The 15,349-nt window shown below is 40.6% G+C and overlaps 1 protein-coding gene across 3 annotated transcripts in view; it reads right to left on the bottom strand.

Moving 5' to 3' along the window:
• The window catches only part of arb2a (ARB2 cotranscriptional regulator A), a 140,654-nt gene that overhangs the window by 65,315 nt on the left and 59,990 nt on the right, over nt 1-15,349 (bottom strand). For all 3 annotated transcript variants that reach the window (XM_026320916.2, XM_026320918.2, XM_026320917.2), the window contains exon 8: nt 7,547-7,666. In XM_026320916.2, coding sequence (XP_026176701.1) covers nt 7,547-7,666 — 120 coding nt within the window. The remainder of the gene's footprint in view (nt 1-7,546; nt 7,667-15,349) is intronic.

Genomic DNA, 15,349 nt, shown 5'->3' with positions numbered 1-15,349 from the left:
TATTGATTGTTCTAGTGTTAGAGCTTGAGGTGAATGAACAGTGAACAGTTCTATGTCTGCCCGTGAGCTTCTGCGTACATTATAGGAAAGCTTGATCAAAACAAGACACATATTCCCATGATTTTAAAGTCCGAAAATAAAGGTGTTGCCAAAAATTACACTTGGTTATTGGTTATGTCTCCGGTAACCTTTATAACTGAACCATTCTGAAGAGAAACAAAAAGTTTAAGAAACAAGAAATATACTGAAAGATACAGTGAAAGACACAGATGTGTTTTTAACAGGATTAATCCTGAAACACACACATTAAACAATAAACACAATATGTGTAATAGGTTAGCTGGTTATAGAGAGAGCAGTATGTATACTAGCACAGCAGGGATCTTCATACACTTTTTACAACATGCATTTTCTAAGAAAAAGCTAAAAGGGCACAAATCTCTGATACTGTACATATAATAGACCCCAAATTTCCCTTGGGGGATCAATTTATATTATCTTATCATATCTAACATATCCTGACCAATAAGCTGGTGAATTAGTTAGGTGGCAAAGTAAGAACTCAGTGGACAAGTGGGACCCATTCTGTATTCTGGCCAACTATAGCAATTTTGTACTGCCTTTTAATCAGTTTGCTTCCCTTCAGGTAACTGAGACATTATGTATAACATAAAGAGCCAGATGTAAACAATACAAATACAGGAAAAAGATCCACTGACAGTATTTATGTTCTGAGATTGATTGTCTTGTGACTGCACAAGAATAAAATAAGATAGAATTAATAATGAAGGAAATCAAAAAATGCAGGAAAGAACAAAAATTACAATCTCTCTCACAGTCAATTTCCCTAGATATTGAAGGAATAGCACACAAGAGACCAGAGGTGAGTACAGTATTTTCAACCCCCTAGTCCTCTCCAACACCATAAATGTAATCTAGAAACCAAAGATGCTCCTGAAACATAGAGAGAAACACCAACAAAGGTGAGAATAATGGCGACGTATTGAAGGGAATACTTCACAAAGCCTATTGTGCGAGTATCCTTTTCAGACAGCAAACCCACTGTAATTTGGTCTGCGTCATCTGCCTCTAGTCACAATGCAGCACTACAGCTTTGAAATGGATGGCAAATGAAGGCCATTTGTACATAATCACAGCAGATAGAAGAATTCAGAAGCCCTACATTGTGTTGTTGAGGTGGAAAGAAAGACCTTGGTCTATCTGTGGCAGCCAGCGCAGCTAAGGTTTGGCAAAGGAGGTCTTTTTTTCCAGAAACAAGCAAATCAATTCAAATCAAATCAGCTTGCTAGCCGTGACATTTAAACAGTTCAATTTACATCCTTATGTTAAGAGGAGAGCCACTCTCTAAGATGCCTATTCATTCACAAAGAAATTAGACATCTATATTTCACCCGCTTAATAGAGCAAATATGCTGTGTCTGTACTGAGGAAGAAGCCATGTCTTTTCATGGCTTACAAAAGGCTGGGCATTGTCTGTCATTACAAGCAGGGCACAAATACACAGAGAGGAATAATATACATAAAATGGACAGGACAAGAAAACAGGACCACGCAAGATATGCATGCAAAACCACATACATACAAGTGCGTACCAATACATATGCACACGTTAACGCATATTCACACTTTCTCAGTGGTGATGGTGTATGTCCTGAGGGCTGCTGTCCTGCTGTGCAGGCTGGCAGGCACTTTTGTCATGGTGGTCCTTTTGTTTCACATCAAACAAAACGCCACAGCTTTGCATACGGCTCTGCTAATTTCTGCTAGTGTGCCCCAGCCATTTATCATTGCCTCTCACCCTCTCCTTCCCTAACGTGACTCTGATAGCTGCTCTCCACCAAGCTGTTCTGCTCGCAACGATACAGGCTTCTCCGGGCTAGGGCTGACACGCACAGATGTGCACATATGCATAGGTGCGCGCACACACACTCAGGCAAAGACCCATACAATATGTGCGCACCCACTTGCAGACATAGACAGATGCACACATGCACATTGACACGCAGACAGACAGACAGACACACAGGAAACTGCACTACTACTGCACTGCTTGCAAGCCCGCCAGCTATGGAGAACCTTGAGATAAAAACAAACCTTCTCTTCATCCCCTCCAGAAGCAATAGACAGGCTAGCACTCAGAGTTTCGAAGACGCCGAGACATGCATACAACATTAGACAAGGGGATTTTCAGAGACTGTGTATGGAGGTCTTCACAGCTGGGATGATTTTGTCAACGAATTAAAGTGATTTTTGCTTGTGTGGTGATAAAACCAGGTGAAGGTTGCACCGGTCTTTAAAGAAAATTTCAGATAGATATAAATGTGGAACTTAGTTTGACACAGTTTAAAGAAATACTCCAACATTTTAGGGAAATAAACTTGTTTACTTTTTGCTGTAAGAAGATCAATATCAATGTTATGTCTGTGCATTCAGTAGAGATTGAAGCAGGTAAGAAATGGCAAACCTTTAACAAAAGAAAAAACTGTCTTATTAGAATTTTGTGCTGGTGTGCTCAGGTTAGTCTCTAACTGATCCAGGAATCAGTTGGGCTGTGTAAAGAATTATGAAAATGTGAAAAGCCAGCAACTTGTGAGGACAGCATGCAGTCACCTCTGCCAACAGTCGGTCATTAAATAGCTCTGATGCATAAGTGAACTTAACCTCCTTAAACCATCTTAAACCACATTGTCTAATTTCCCATTTCTATTTTCTATTAACAACATGAAAAGCAAACCAAAATACAATGATAAGAAACCAAATAAGCAAATTCCCACTCAAACTATTTATTTAACTAATTTATTTTTCACTAAAGTTGACAATATAACATTTACAAAATAAAAAAATACAGAGTGCAAGTGACCTTACTAACTATGCCTAAACATTAAGTATGGTAGAAGTAATGAGAATCAGATAAAATAAACACTTAATAGAATGTGAACCAATATTTCTGCATGTACATGTTGTGATTTTCCAACGGCATAATGTAAAAAGAGTGAGAACTAGAAACAGGAACGTTTGCATAGTGCCATGTGTTCAATGAGCTGTTGCCATGCCAGTCATGGAGCTGTACAGACCACTGCCAGACCCAGTGTCCTGCACACAGGGCATAGTTGGCACCATTGCTGCCTTAAGGGTCACCACAATTGGTACAGGAAGAATTAGGGGGGCGAAGGAAATGAGGACACAAAACAAAGTGAGAAAGTCTAAAAATTGACCCTGTAAATCACGCAAAACATAAAACAGTTGCATTGCATACAGAAATGGCAGTGAGATTTTTAGACCATTCTCTGTGGCCAGTGAAAAGGAAATCTTAAAAGACTTTTCTTTATTTGCACTTGTGAATCTTATTAGGCACACACAATACACAGTGTAGCTGAATAAACAGTTTTTTTTTTTTTCATCTTCCCATACCATACAAGTTAAAAACCTCTAATTTAATCTAGGGATGCCATATCATGGCAGGGAAATTCAATCACTTCCTCATCTCCAAGCTATGTAAAACTAACTTCTCCAACTCAGACTAATTCACCCAGCAGTGTTTCATCTTTCTCAACCTCCACACACTGATATAGCGATGAAGTCCACAAGGAGTGAAGCAATCCTCCATATCTAGCTGTCTCACCTCAAGCATTTCTTCCCACAGCTGACACCTAGCCACAACACACACATGAAACCAAGGATGACAGAGAAAAAACTAGCTATGTTCATTATAGATTTAAACAGATGGCACTGATATTTTGCAAGCATGTACTATATGTATGTGGTGTGTTCATAGATGACACTTAAAATCTGTAATTACGTTTTTGAAGGACTGTTGTGGCGGCTGGCTGGTTGGCACCCACACATTTGTGTACTAGGAGACAGATGCATTCTTACATAAGTCCTTATATAATGCTGCCCTGTCCTATCCAATAACAGTGCTCCTTTTTCACTCTTTGAGTGGCAAGGTTAGTGTGGGTTAGACAACCCTTCCTCACCCCAGCTACCACCATTTACACTTAAACATCCACCCCCCTCAATCCTAGCAATGAAAAAGATGAAAAGAAAGGCTAAGCAGTAGAGAGAGATGGAGGCAGGGCCCTCATTCTGTATGGTCCTATCCCCACTGTCCATTCTTGTCTCTCTGGTTTGTTCTCATGTGAGATTTTGTCCTCAGGTGAAGATAGGATCATATGGACCTGGAAACTGAACGAGCATTGTGATTTTATGTGTGTTATGTGTATGATAAAAAGATAGAAAGACAATCCACAACCAGGCTCAAAGTCCTTTGACTTTGAAGGGAATATAAAAATACTGGGTTCAAAATAAAATAGCATGAATGAGGGAACATGACCCATCTTCCTTTGAAAGTACAAAGCAGAGAGAGTTAGAGGAGGAGCAGAGAGGAACAGGCGGGCCAAAGTAGATGTCAGCGAAGACTAGAGAGCAAGGAAGACATTGAGAGGAAAAAACTCCAAAACAGTGATCTGACATGGATGGATGGATTCTGTGATAGAGGGGAAAGGGGTGAGAAAGGTGGGGGTGAAGAGCAAGCAGCCTTCCCGCTGCAGAGCAAGCTTCTCTCTCACAATCTCATTCAAAGGCAGTTAGTTACTCTTTGATGTATCTATAATTAGTCAGTACACTCTGTGAAGTGTTTTAAAAGAAATCAAATTGCAATGAAACACTTGAGTGCTCCAAACAGGGGCTAACATGCTCCGAAGCAAGGGGAGCGAGCAAGAGAAATTAATGGTGGGCCTTTTTGATGTGCTTGATCAGAAATGTATTTATTAACTGCAAAGGGGAGTAGTAATTAACCCACAGACAGCTTGTTTTCTCTGGGTCTTCTCATGTGTCAAATGGTTCATCCCGCAAGGCCCCACTCTCTACTTGCCTGCTCATGTGCACACACCTCCCATCCCATCCCGCTGGACCACTTTCTCCTCAATTAAGTAGATGCCTGAATGTGTGTGTGTATGTGTGCGTGCGAATGTGTATGTGCTTGCAGATGCATGTGTGTGTGCATGGTTATTTGTGAGAGTGCAAAAACACAGCAATAACAAATAAGAAAAATATAGTGGCTGATTTAAATCCCATGTGTATATTTACACACTACTCCTGTAAAGTACAAAAGTACATGTCTGTGAGTGGGGAGAAGTTTGAATGCATTTGGATAAAAAAAAAAAAACCTTAGCGTAAAGCCTAACAGAATATTTTATATGAACAATGCTCCTAAACAAAATCTATAATGAAACGCGAGAGAGAGAGAGAGAGAGAGAGAGAGAGAGAGACAAAGTTGCTAAAAGATAGGGGCTGGTGATTGAGGGTAGCTAATAACTATGAATGTGTATATACAGTACATGTTAGTGTGAGAATGGAGGATGGAGGAGGTGAAGACGTTTCGACACTGATAAACAACAGAAGCTGGGATGGCCTCGAGGGAAACCTGACAATGGCGTATTTGAACAGCCTGTCACTTACAGTGAACACAAGGATCTTTCAAGTCTCTGCTTTGAAGTTATATTTTCCATAGTGCATCTGCTCTATGCTATGTGTTTATATAAGCACACTTACTGTAGAGGAGTGTTTTCACATGACAAGGACATCACATAAAAGAAAGCAGTCAAACCTTATTGAGGTCTTTACACACACAGAGTGTCTCTCTCTGAAGGAAACACAGAGAGACAGAAAGATACAAATAGAGGGAATAGCTAGTCTTCGTCACACAGCGAGAAAGCCCAAGAGATTGTGAGGCTGTCATGGACAAAACACTGCATGAATATTTAGCAGCCAAATTAAAATTACAAAATACTAAACAAAAAAGAGTAGGTGAAAGAAAAAGAAAGAAAATAAAATATTCCTGAAAACACCAGTGGGACAAGTGCCCACCTTTAATCTCCCACTAGCTATATCCTCATTCTGCTGCCTCCCTCCTCCTCCCATTCCAGAAAAAAGAAGAGATATGTCCAAAATAATATGGGATGTAGTGAGACTAACTAAATCCTTTAGTGTGAGGAAACCAGCAGCCTGACAGTGTAACCCAGCTCTCAGATCACAGACAGGGTTGCAAGCACAACTTGCACAGCATGTTTGCTAGAACAGCTTAATACAGCATAGGCATTTACAGTAACATGTTAAATGTTCACACAGCTAGCATGGCATGTTAGCAGCAAGCACTGCGCTGAGCCAGGCTAGTGACATGCAAGGGGCTATTAAGGATTCAGCAAACACAAATTTTTATATTAGGACAGACCAAAACATTTGCTCGTGTTTGCTCTGTTGTGTGTAATGTGGCTGCTATTGCTATAAACCTTTCTGTTTTGGGTTTTTTTTAATAGCATCTTTTCAGAAATATGAGCCCAGAGTTTTAAAGCAAATGAAAATTAGATCACGACATTAGCTATAAATATAATGCAACAAGTAAGAGATAAAACAAGTGCATATGTTCTGCTTTTATATCATCAGTAAAAGATGAAAGATTTTAGAAAATGAAATAAACAAAAGCCATAGAAAGAGGGGAAAGCCAGTGAGATGTTTTATCCATTTTGAAACACATTAACTACACAGTACAAGACTGTTCATTGCTCTATATGTCATTGGAGTAGACTGCAAATCAGTCAAGACAAAGCAATAAATCAAGCATCAAGCTAATCCAAACACAGACTAAAGTTTCCCATATGACTTCTAAATGCTATTTTGACTCTACAGAAAACTCACCATAATGGCAATGACTATCTTCAAATTGAACCTTTATAATTAGGTAACTCTAGTAATTAAATTAGTAGAAGAAAAAAACACTGATGATCAGTTTGTAACATAGAGTCTCACTAAGACTTCACAGCAATCAGAAAATTCTAAAAGAAAGCATCAACCTCAGAATCTGTCATTAAAGCCACAAAAGACACACTATAGGTCCATTTATCTAAAGAGTGTGGTTATAAAGATAAGAGGCTGGTCTAAGTTTTACTTTCACCCTCCCCTGTGCACCAGTAATCCTTCAAATCCACTTCTCTCTTACCATCTTGCAACTATCTATCCTCTGTCTGTCTCAAGGCTGGGAGATATGCATGTTCTGCAGCAGATTTGGTTTGACAGTACCACTGTTGTTGTATTACTATCCCTAGATTTCTCTATCCAGCCCTCCACTTTCCCTCTTCTCCTTGTGTTCTTGATGTGCAGAGGAGGTGGATAGTGCCCAAGGACAAGGATGAACCAGATTGTTTACAGAAGCAGTACTTTTTCAAAGAAACTAAATGCTATGTATTTTTAATTGTTCCATCATGTTTCACACACTATCACTCTGCTGCTTGTCTCCCTGAGGTGCTCATACTACTCTGCATGACTGTAAATATGTGTGTAAGTTTGAGTTTCTTCTTTTTGCATACTAATATATCTGAGTGCAAAACTGAATTTCAGTGGAAAATGTAGGTTTTTCAACATGAACATGTATGTGAATGATTGTGCGGACAGAAGTGTATTGTGTGTATCAGTGTGTCTTCATGTCAGTGGGAGGTAGGAAGGATAAGCGGAAAACTAAAACACTCACCAGCTCAACAAAAGACAGCCCTCCATAGCTGTGGGCCATGATGAAGACATTCTTGGCTGATGCTTTGGTCACAAAATGATCCCACACGTACAGCACGTGTTCTTCAAAGGAACCATTTTCCTGAAACAAAAAAAAGTCACTGTAATGCCAGATCCATAACCATTAAAACTGACAGAAACTTTATGAGTCTGAACAACAAACTGACAGTTGTGTAGTTTTACAAACTGTCCAAATGCAAGTTAAAAGATTTCCAACCAATCAGACTGAAAAATCAATGTAGTGTCAAACTTGGAAATTTAATGTTACAGCTTCAAAACTTGCACCCTAAGGCCAGCATAAAATAAAAGAGGTATAAAGAAAGAAACAAAAAGTGGTGGTGGCCTGAGGAGATTTTTATAAAGAGCCACACCTCAGCAGATCAATAAGTCTTGCATATTGCAAATGCCCTAAATGTAAAACTCAATAGACTGGGTGACGTAATGTTTAAATCTTAATTTGTAACCCATTGCTGAATCGATGGCACATCTATATGCCAGTAGAGGCATAATAGGAAGACACTAGTGCAAGGTCAAAGGAAAAAACAACAAAGAAGAGATATACACATACACATACACATACACATACAAAAGACACACACTCAGGGACAGTTTTGCTCACACACACACACAATCACAAATAAATACACCTAGATAGGTTCTCACAGTGCTACACACACACAGAGATGCAAGCACACACACATGTGACCAGAAGACATGTTTAATTAACCAGAGATGTAAGTGCTTATCCAGGACTGGAAAGAACAATAATAAAAGTATTGGCGAGAAAAGGGCATCTGTTAATGAACTTGTGGAATTGATTTTAGACTTTGATTTCCCATCAAACTGTGAGCTTCACAACAGAAATCAACAATGCATTCCCGCAAGAGGGCACACTACTCACTGAGTCTTGTGGACAAGAAACACCTGTAACTCGCAACACCAAAACTGTATTTAGGTTAGCGATATACTGGATGATATTAACACACACACACAAGTGCACAAACAATTATCTTAATTAGCATACAGATGTATATGAAATTTAAAAAAACAAAAAAAAACAAACTCTAAATAAACAAACACATAGCCTACAGAGAATGGAACCTCATCTGTTAATTGAGTGTCAAACTGTTCTATGTGACTCCAAAACAAATAATTAGTGATACGACGTAAAGGACAGAGGAGATATCTTAAGAGACTATCCTGTTAGCTTCCGTAAATGTGTTTGCGTTTTACAAAGTAAGACAGTATATTAACATAGAAAAATAATTACTTCAACATTCACTCTCATAAACATGGTAATTGAGAAGAAAGTGTAGAACAAATACACATCACAGAAAATATGCTTTAAATGTTACTTTTAGAGGAAAGTAAGGCGGTTTGATGAGATGCTTTCAGTTGCATGCATGTGAGTGTACAGGTGTGTACGTGTGCTTGTACTATTTGATGATGTGCGTTTTTGTTGCTGTGTGTTTGTCTAGAGGTAAATTAACCTGTCAGAGTGTTTGTGTTTACTGCTAGATTAGCATTAGAGGGTGGTAGTGTCAGCAACCACTTCCATTCACAGAGTGTGATGCAAGAGCAGGCAACTCTGCTCTGCCCTGCCCTTCTGCCATCAGTGCTGTGCATGTGCTTGTGTGTGCTATGGCGCGTGCGTAGAGGAGCTGGCTAAAGCAGAATTGTCTGTCTGAAAGGCTGTGACATCAAAGTCCTTTGAAGTCTCCCTCTTCTTTCCTCCGCCATGTCACCCTTCATCTGTGAAACTCATTTCATTAGTCTGCCTCCTCCCCATCACTTCTTTTCTTTCTTCCACCTCTCTTTACCCTCTACTGATGCCACCTGTTCTTCTGTCTTATGTTATTTCTGCCTCGCAACCCACCCTTTAATGACAATGCCTGACATGGAGACATTAGACAAGGATTGCTAGTATATATTAACACCTTTAGGTGTGTGTGACATTGATTTATCAAAACTTCCAAGGTTAACTTGGTGTGGACAAAAGGTGGTTGATGTGATTGATAACCTTCAAAATATTAGTTTTTGGAAGAAAAGAAGTTATTTTCTAGTTATTTCTAATAAAAAAAAAAAAATAATAATAATAAAAAAACATATTGCATGGTTGGCATCTTCATGGTGGCAAAGGAGTGCCCTGGAGCTCCTGACTGCATCACCCAACCTCCAACACAAACATGCATGCACAAAGACACATGCTTTTTCTACACCCTCAGCGGCAAGCAACAGAGTGACTGACTACCTGGCATAGCAGTGTAGTGAATTATCTACACAGCATTTGCATACTGTTGCAATTATTTCCTGGGGTTAATTAGCTGTGGTGGAGCACATTGCCCTGAGAGACGGGCTTGCTGTCACCAGCTCTCACACAGTATCTGAGCTTATTTATTTATTTCTCAGTTTCCCCACACTTTCTGTATTTCTCTGTATATGTGTGTGTGTATGTTGTGTGTGCATCTGCCAGTACTGTCAGAATAGCATCCCAACTGCACACCTGTTGCCAACATCCTTCAGCCATGACTGTCAAGGGACATTTGAGGGTCTGTACTGTTTGTGTTTGTTGACCGAATATATAGTGATCCATACCGTCCCTGCAGAGAATATAAAACACAAATGTGCTCCAGACACAGTCTCAGAACTAGACAGTGCCCAGATACTGATGGCTAACTATAATCTAAAAGGGTGGAGAGAGCAATACAAATGAACACAGATAAATGGATAAGTAGACAGGTAGAGAAAGTGAGCATTATAAAGTATATCTGTGAGTGTGTAGCAGTAAAAGAAAGCAGTCTATGGGTGTTTGACAGGTTCTCTCAGCTCCGTACTTGGAATTCATGAACATGCCTCGCACACGCACACGCGCACACACACACACACACACACACACACACACACACACACACACACACACACACACACACACACCCACATATACAAATATGTATAAATTTATGTGGTTTTAGGCATGTTCCTGCTACCCAATCAACAAAACGCTGACTATATGTTATAGTTTATGTCACCATAAAAACTGCAACACATGCTATGCAGCATTGTGCATAACTATGTAACCCACTTTTAGTCTGTAAGTGGTTCCAACTGTTTGCCTTCCAATTGTCTAGTTTTAAGAATTTGTTCAGCTTAGTTCTTTCCATTACTTACACAATAACAACTCACACTCCATACCAAAGCCACACATAATTACATTGGCGTGTGCGCACACACACACACACACACACACACACACACACACACGTACACACGTACACACACACACGCACACACAGCGCATATGCTAATTCTCTCTCTCTCAGACACACACACACTCATGCTTTTTCAAAAGTTATCCGGTCCGATACTTGCCCTGTGTTTATTCACTGTAATGAGAAGCAGGGAGAGGAGAATGGAGGAGAGGAGTGTGCTGCAGCCAGAATAACAGCCCCAATGCCAACACAAACCCAGTGTCTGACCAACACAGGAAACAATGAATCTAACAACATCAACGCACTTTGACAAACAACCATTTCAGACCTCCCTGTTCCTCCCTTCAGCTCCTCCTCTTAAGTCATCCAAAACACACAGGAAGCTGGAATTTATAGTTAGAAGATGGTGAGCAATATGGACCGGAAGGAATCTGGTGGATACGAGCCATTACACTTTTTACTCTCAGAAACCTTTCAGTGGGAGCCATAAGTGTCAAGACAGTGTTACAGAACGCCTTAACAGCTTTATTATGTTTGGACTTTTTTTGCCTGGACAGTGCTGGTTCCAATCTTGCAAAAAATGTCACTAAGTATTTCAAGGTGTGAGAGTGACAGCTGAAGTAGACTCAAAAGTAACACAAACACCCCACACAACAGTATTATCCCAGGTTTCCTTCCTGCATGGAAGAGGCAGAAACAAGATACACAAATTACACAAGAGCTCTCTTAGTCTTTGTCACTCACTCACGCACTCACTCACTCACACACAAACACTGGCTGACCAGTCCACTCCTGCTCTCAGGTCACACACTGAGTAAACCCAGCTGTAGCCACATTCATTATGGTCTTTAATGTGTCCTGATCAGCACAGAACGGGATCGTTTTCATTTGGCCTAATGATTCAATATTAAATAAACAATGTACATAATTACATGTTTGGTTTTACCAAAGAGGTTGTTAGTGAGTTAGTTTATGTTTGTGTGTGCATGTGTAGCTGTGTGACTGCATACGTGTCTCTGCGCACACAATTAAAAAGTGGACCACAGCGACACCTGTTTGCAATTGTATTCTAATCAATGTCTGGGGTGTGTACTCCTTCTCCATCTCTTTGTTTCTTTCTTTACTCGCTTTTAAGGCAAACTGAAAGCTGAACTTAGCTACAAGCTGTCTGGGAGCTGATGGGTCTGCAAAAGTAGGGGAAAGGAAGGTATAGAGCAAATTAGCAGCAGAGATGGGAAAATAATGACTGTGGCATTGTGGGTAATTAGCAGGTATAGTACCTATGGAGAGTTGGGAATATAATGATGTGAGAAAGACAGAAAACGGAGAGTGAGGTGAAAAACGTGCACAAGACTAACAAGCAGGAGAAACTGTGTGTGTGCGTGCATGTTAGAGGCAATGTACTGTATGTGTAGGTGTGTTTTTCAACTTTGCAATGAGTGAATATACTGTATAAGGAGAGACTGAGTTAGTGACAGAGAGAGAGCTACAGAAAGCAGAAAAACTATAGAGTACATGTCATCCCACGTGCAGATTAGCCTGCTCAGACTGTATACAATAAAATAGCATGACCTTGGTGGGGTCAGTCTTCTCTGACAATATTTGCCAAGGCATTGTTTCAAATCAATAACTCATTAACAAAGTACAAAGGAAGTTGCTGTGGGTTTGTGAGATTCTTTATTAGAAAAGAGCGGCTGCGGGCCAGAAAGGTCATCACTGTGACATCTCGGCTAGCCTCGCGCTGCCGCCTGGATTGTCAGGTGAAATTACTGCGAGCCATTAATTGACATAAGGCAAAAGAGAGCGGGCAGGCAGACAAGGCTGTGTTTGTTCCAGGATGACCCTGAGGTGCTGTGTGTGTATACATGCATGTGTGTCTGTGTATGTCTTTATTCAGGTCAGCCTGTATCCACAACAGAGTGGTGTGCAGAGAAAGAGAGAGAGTGAGAGAGAGAGATAGCGACAAAGACAGAGAGAGGGGAAGGAGAGGAAAAGAGAGAGAGAGGGAGCTCAGTGGGTGGGGAGGTGTGAGGGAGGGCAGGATGGATGTGTTTGATGGTTGACCTGACTAGAAGATTGGGAGCAGGGATCTGAGACCAGCTACACTGGTTCTGCCTTGAGCAAGCACAGAAACACACAGGTATCCCTGTACACACAGATGTTACTTACCAACAATAACACATATCCAGATATACTGACACGCACACACTAACAAGTACAAAATCTACCAGACTCCTTCCCCTTTAAAACTTGGAAAAACTAAATGCATTCCATTACTGCATATACTATGTCCAAAGACAAGAAATTAAGTCTGAAGTCAAAACATGACACACACCACTGTATTAGTACAGTGCTATAGACTTCAACAGGTAAACTAAACTTATGAAGACAGATACACATGCACACAGGTCAAAGCTTTCTCACTACCACATTCACACAAAAATACACACCAAATACAAAAATGGCATCTAGCCAATTTGTTCTCTGCAGCAAGCAGGTGAGTTGCCCTCTTGCCCTGGTCATTGACCTCTTCTCTGACCAAGTTCAGAGGTTAAGTCCCTACCTGTCCTTGGAAATGCTGAGCCTTACGTCTTGGCATGACCACAGGTCAAAGGTCAAATAAACCCTGTCTGTGTAATTGCTTGTGGGCTACAGACTGGGGCAAAGGGGTGAAGGTGACAAAGAGCAAAAACTGAGTCTCAGAGAAACACTGTGGAGCCATGTCAAATACAATTACCAGTGTGTATGCCTGTGCATCCATGTTTTAAGGTTTATAATTAGCTTTTGTTGTGTGTGTAGGTGTGTGTGCACATACATTAGTGAATCCTGTAGATGTTCTGTAGCAGTGTGAACATGGGGGGAAAAAGACATGATCCACTAAACGCAGACAAGGACAAAAAGCCACTGGGCCCCTGTGGACTACTGCAGCTAGGGAAATGGGCCTGCGCCTTCCTTTGGAAAACACTCTGCACAATTCACAAAAGTCTGATCAGAACAAGCGAGACAATACAAGGCCCAGCTGTCTGTGCCACATCCGCCACTATGAAATTGGAGACAACAGGGCTCCTAAGAGCTTGCATCTGAACCGCATATACAAAAACTAACTACATAAAAAATAAACAAACAAACTATAAAATGTCATACTTCTCTCCCTTAAAAGAGGGTTTTGCATTGATTTTAACCACTTATAGTGAGGGCTGAAGAACTGCTTAACAGAAGGGAAGTAAACTCAGATAGATTGTGTAGAAACACCAGAACACTGCAGAACAATATTTTCCCCCATTGTGGTATGATTATGCCAAATAAATAATTGTAGAGAAAAAGCAGAAAGATGTCAAGTGACAACATTCAACAACCCCCAGTCTCAGGCATACATATCTCTCATTCTTAAAGTTGCAGTGAAGCTGAATATAGTGGGAGAAAGAGAACAGAAGAAATAGCCTCAATCTGCAACTTCAAATGCTACTGGAATGAGGGCCCCTCAGTCTATCGCTCCCGCTCTCTCTTTCTCTGAACACTTAAAACATACAATGTGAGATGTTAAAAGGAAAAGCATAAAAAACTATGAGAGAAACCGAGAAAAGTATTCCAGTCATTTATAAAAATAAGTGGTGCTTAAAGAAAGGCGAAGCTCTGCTTTTTGTCCCCTTTGCTCTTTTTTTCCCAGCTTCTTTCCAGGGCCTGCTGGCCTAATCCCAGCCAGCCAGCCTTGGGTGAACTCTTTGGAAGCTTCTTAAGTCCATGAATGTGCCTTTTGTTCCTGCCATTCCTCCGCTTGGCTGACAGAAAATAGCTAACTGGATTACTGCTAAAATTCAGAGTAATGTGAACTCCCAAACTTCTATATGGCAAAGTGCTAAGAAAGTGCTCCCCCCAAGGCCTCCACTATCCTCATCAGCATCCCTCCTATCAGACCTTCTATCCTTCTTTCCCTCCCTCTGTCCTTTCTCTTTCCCTCTCCCTCCTCTACTAACATCCCCTTAAACATGGCCCAGTGGTGTGTGATCTGCAGAAGACGACAGGAGGGGGATTAGATAAGGTTGAGAGGTTGCACACTATGAACCCAAGGCTAAAAAGTAAGAATCCTAAAAGCAGTTAAGAGCTTATTAATGTGTCTAAGGAAGCGTATTAATCAACTCAACTCTATCAGGGGGCTGGTGTGTTTGTGTGTGTGTGTGTTTGTCAATGTAGTCAGAAAGAAATTGTAATGTATAATGTAATTTATGAGTCTCACATTTATAAATAAAGGTTTTAGAAAAAGAGGGTAAAACAGGTATGATTTCAACCTTATGGTATTTTTGTGTTGGATTGTATGTTACAAGTAAGCAATATATATTTGAGTATATGTGTGTCTGTGTGTGTTTTGAATGGCTGCATACAGGTGGTCTGGCAGCTCAGCAGGAGTTAGAGTTTGAGGTGTGGCAAATAAAAAGGTTTGTGTGTGTGACTGCACATTTCTTGGGTGGGTGCCGTTAAAGATGAAAACAGCCCGGCTAAAGAGGTTTGATTTGATCCACCACCCACCCCGACTGGCAAAGGTGAAGGAGAAAGATATA

This window comes from Mastacembelus armatus, chromosome 9 (assembly GCF_900324485.2).
Source record: "Mastacembelus armatus chromosome 9, fMasArm1.2, whole genome shotgun sequence".
NCBI lineage: Eukaryota > Metazoa > Chordata > Actinopteri > Synbranchiformes > Mastacembelidae > Mastacembelus > Mastacembelus armatus.
Note: the sequence above shows the minus strand (reverse complement) of the source record. Positions and strands in the feature narration are given on the sequence as shown.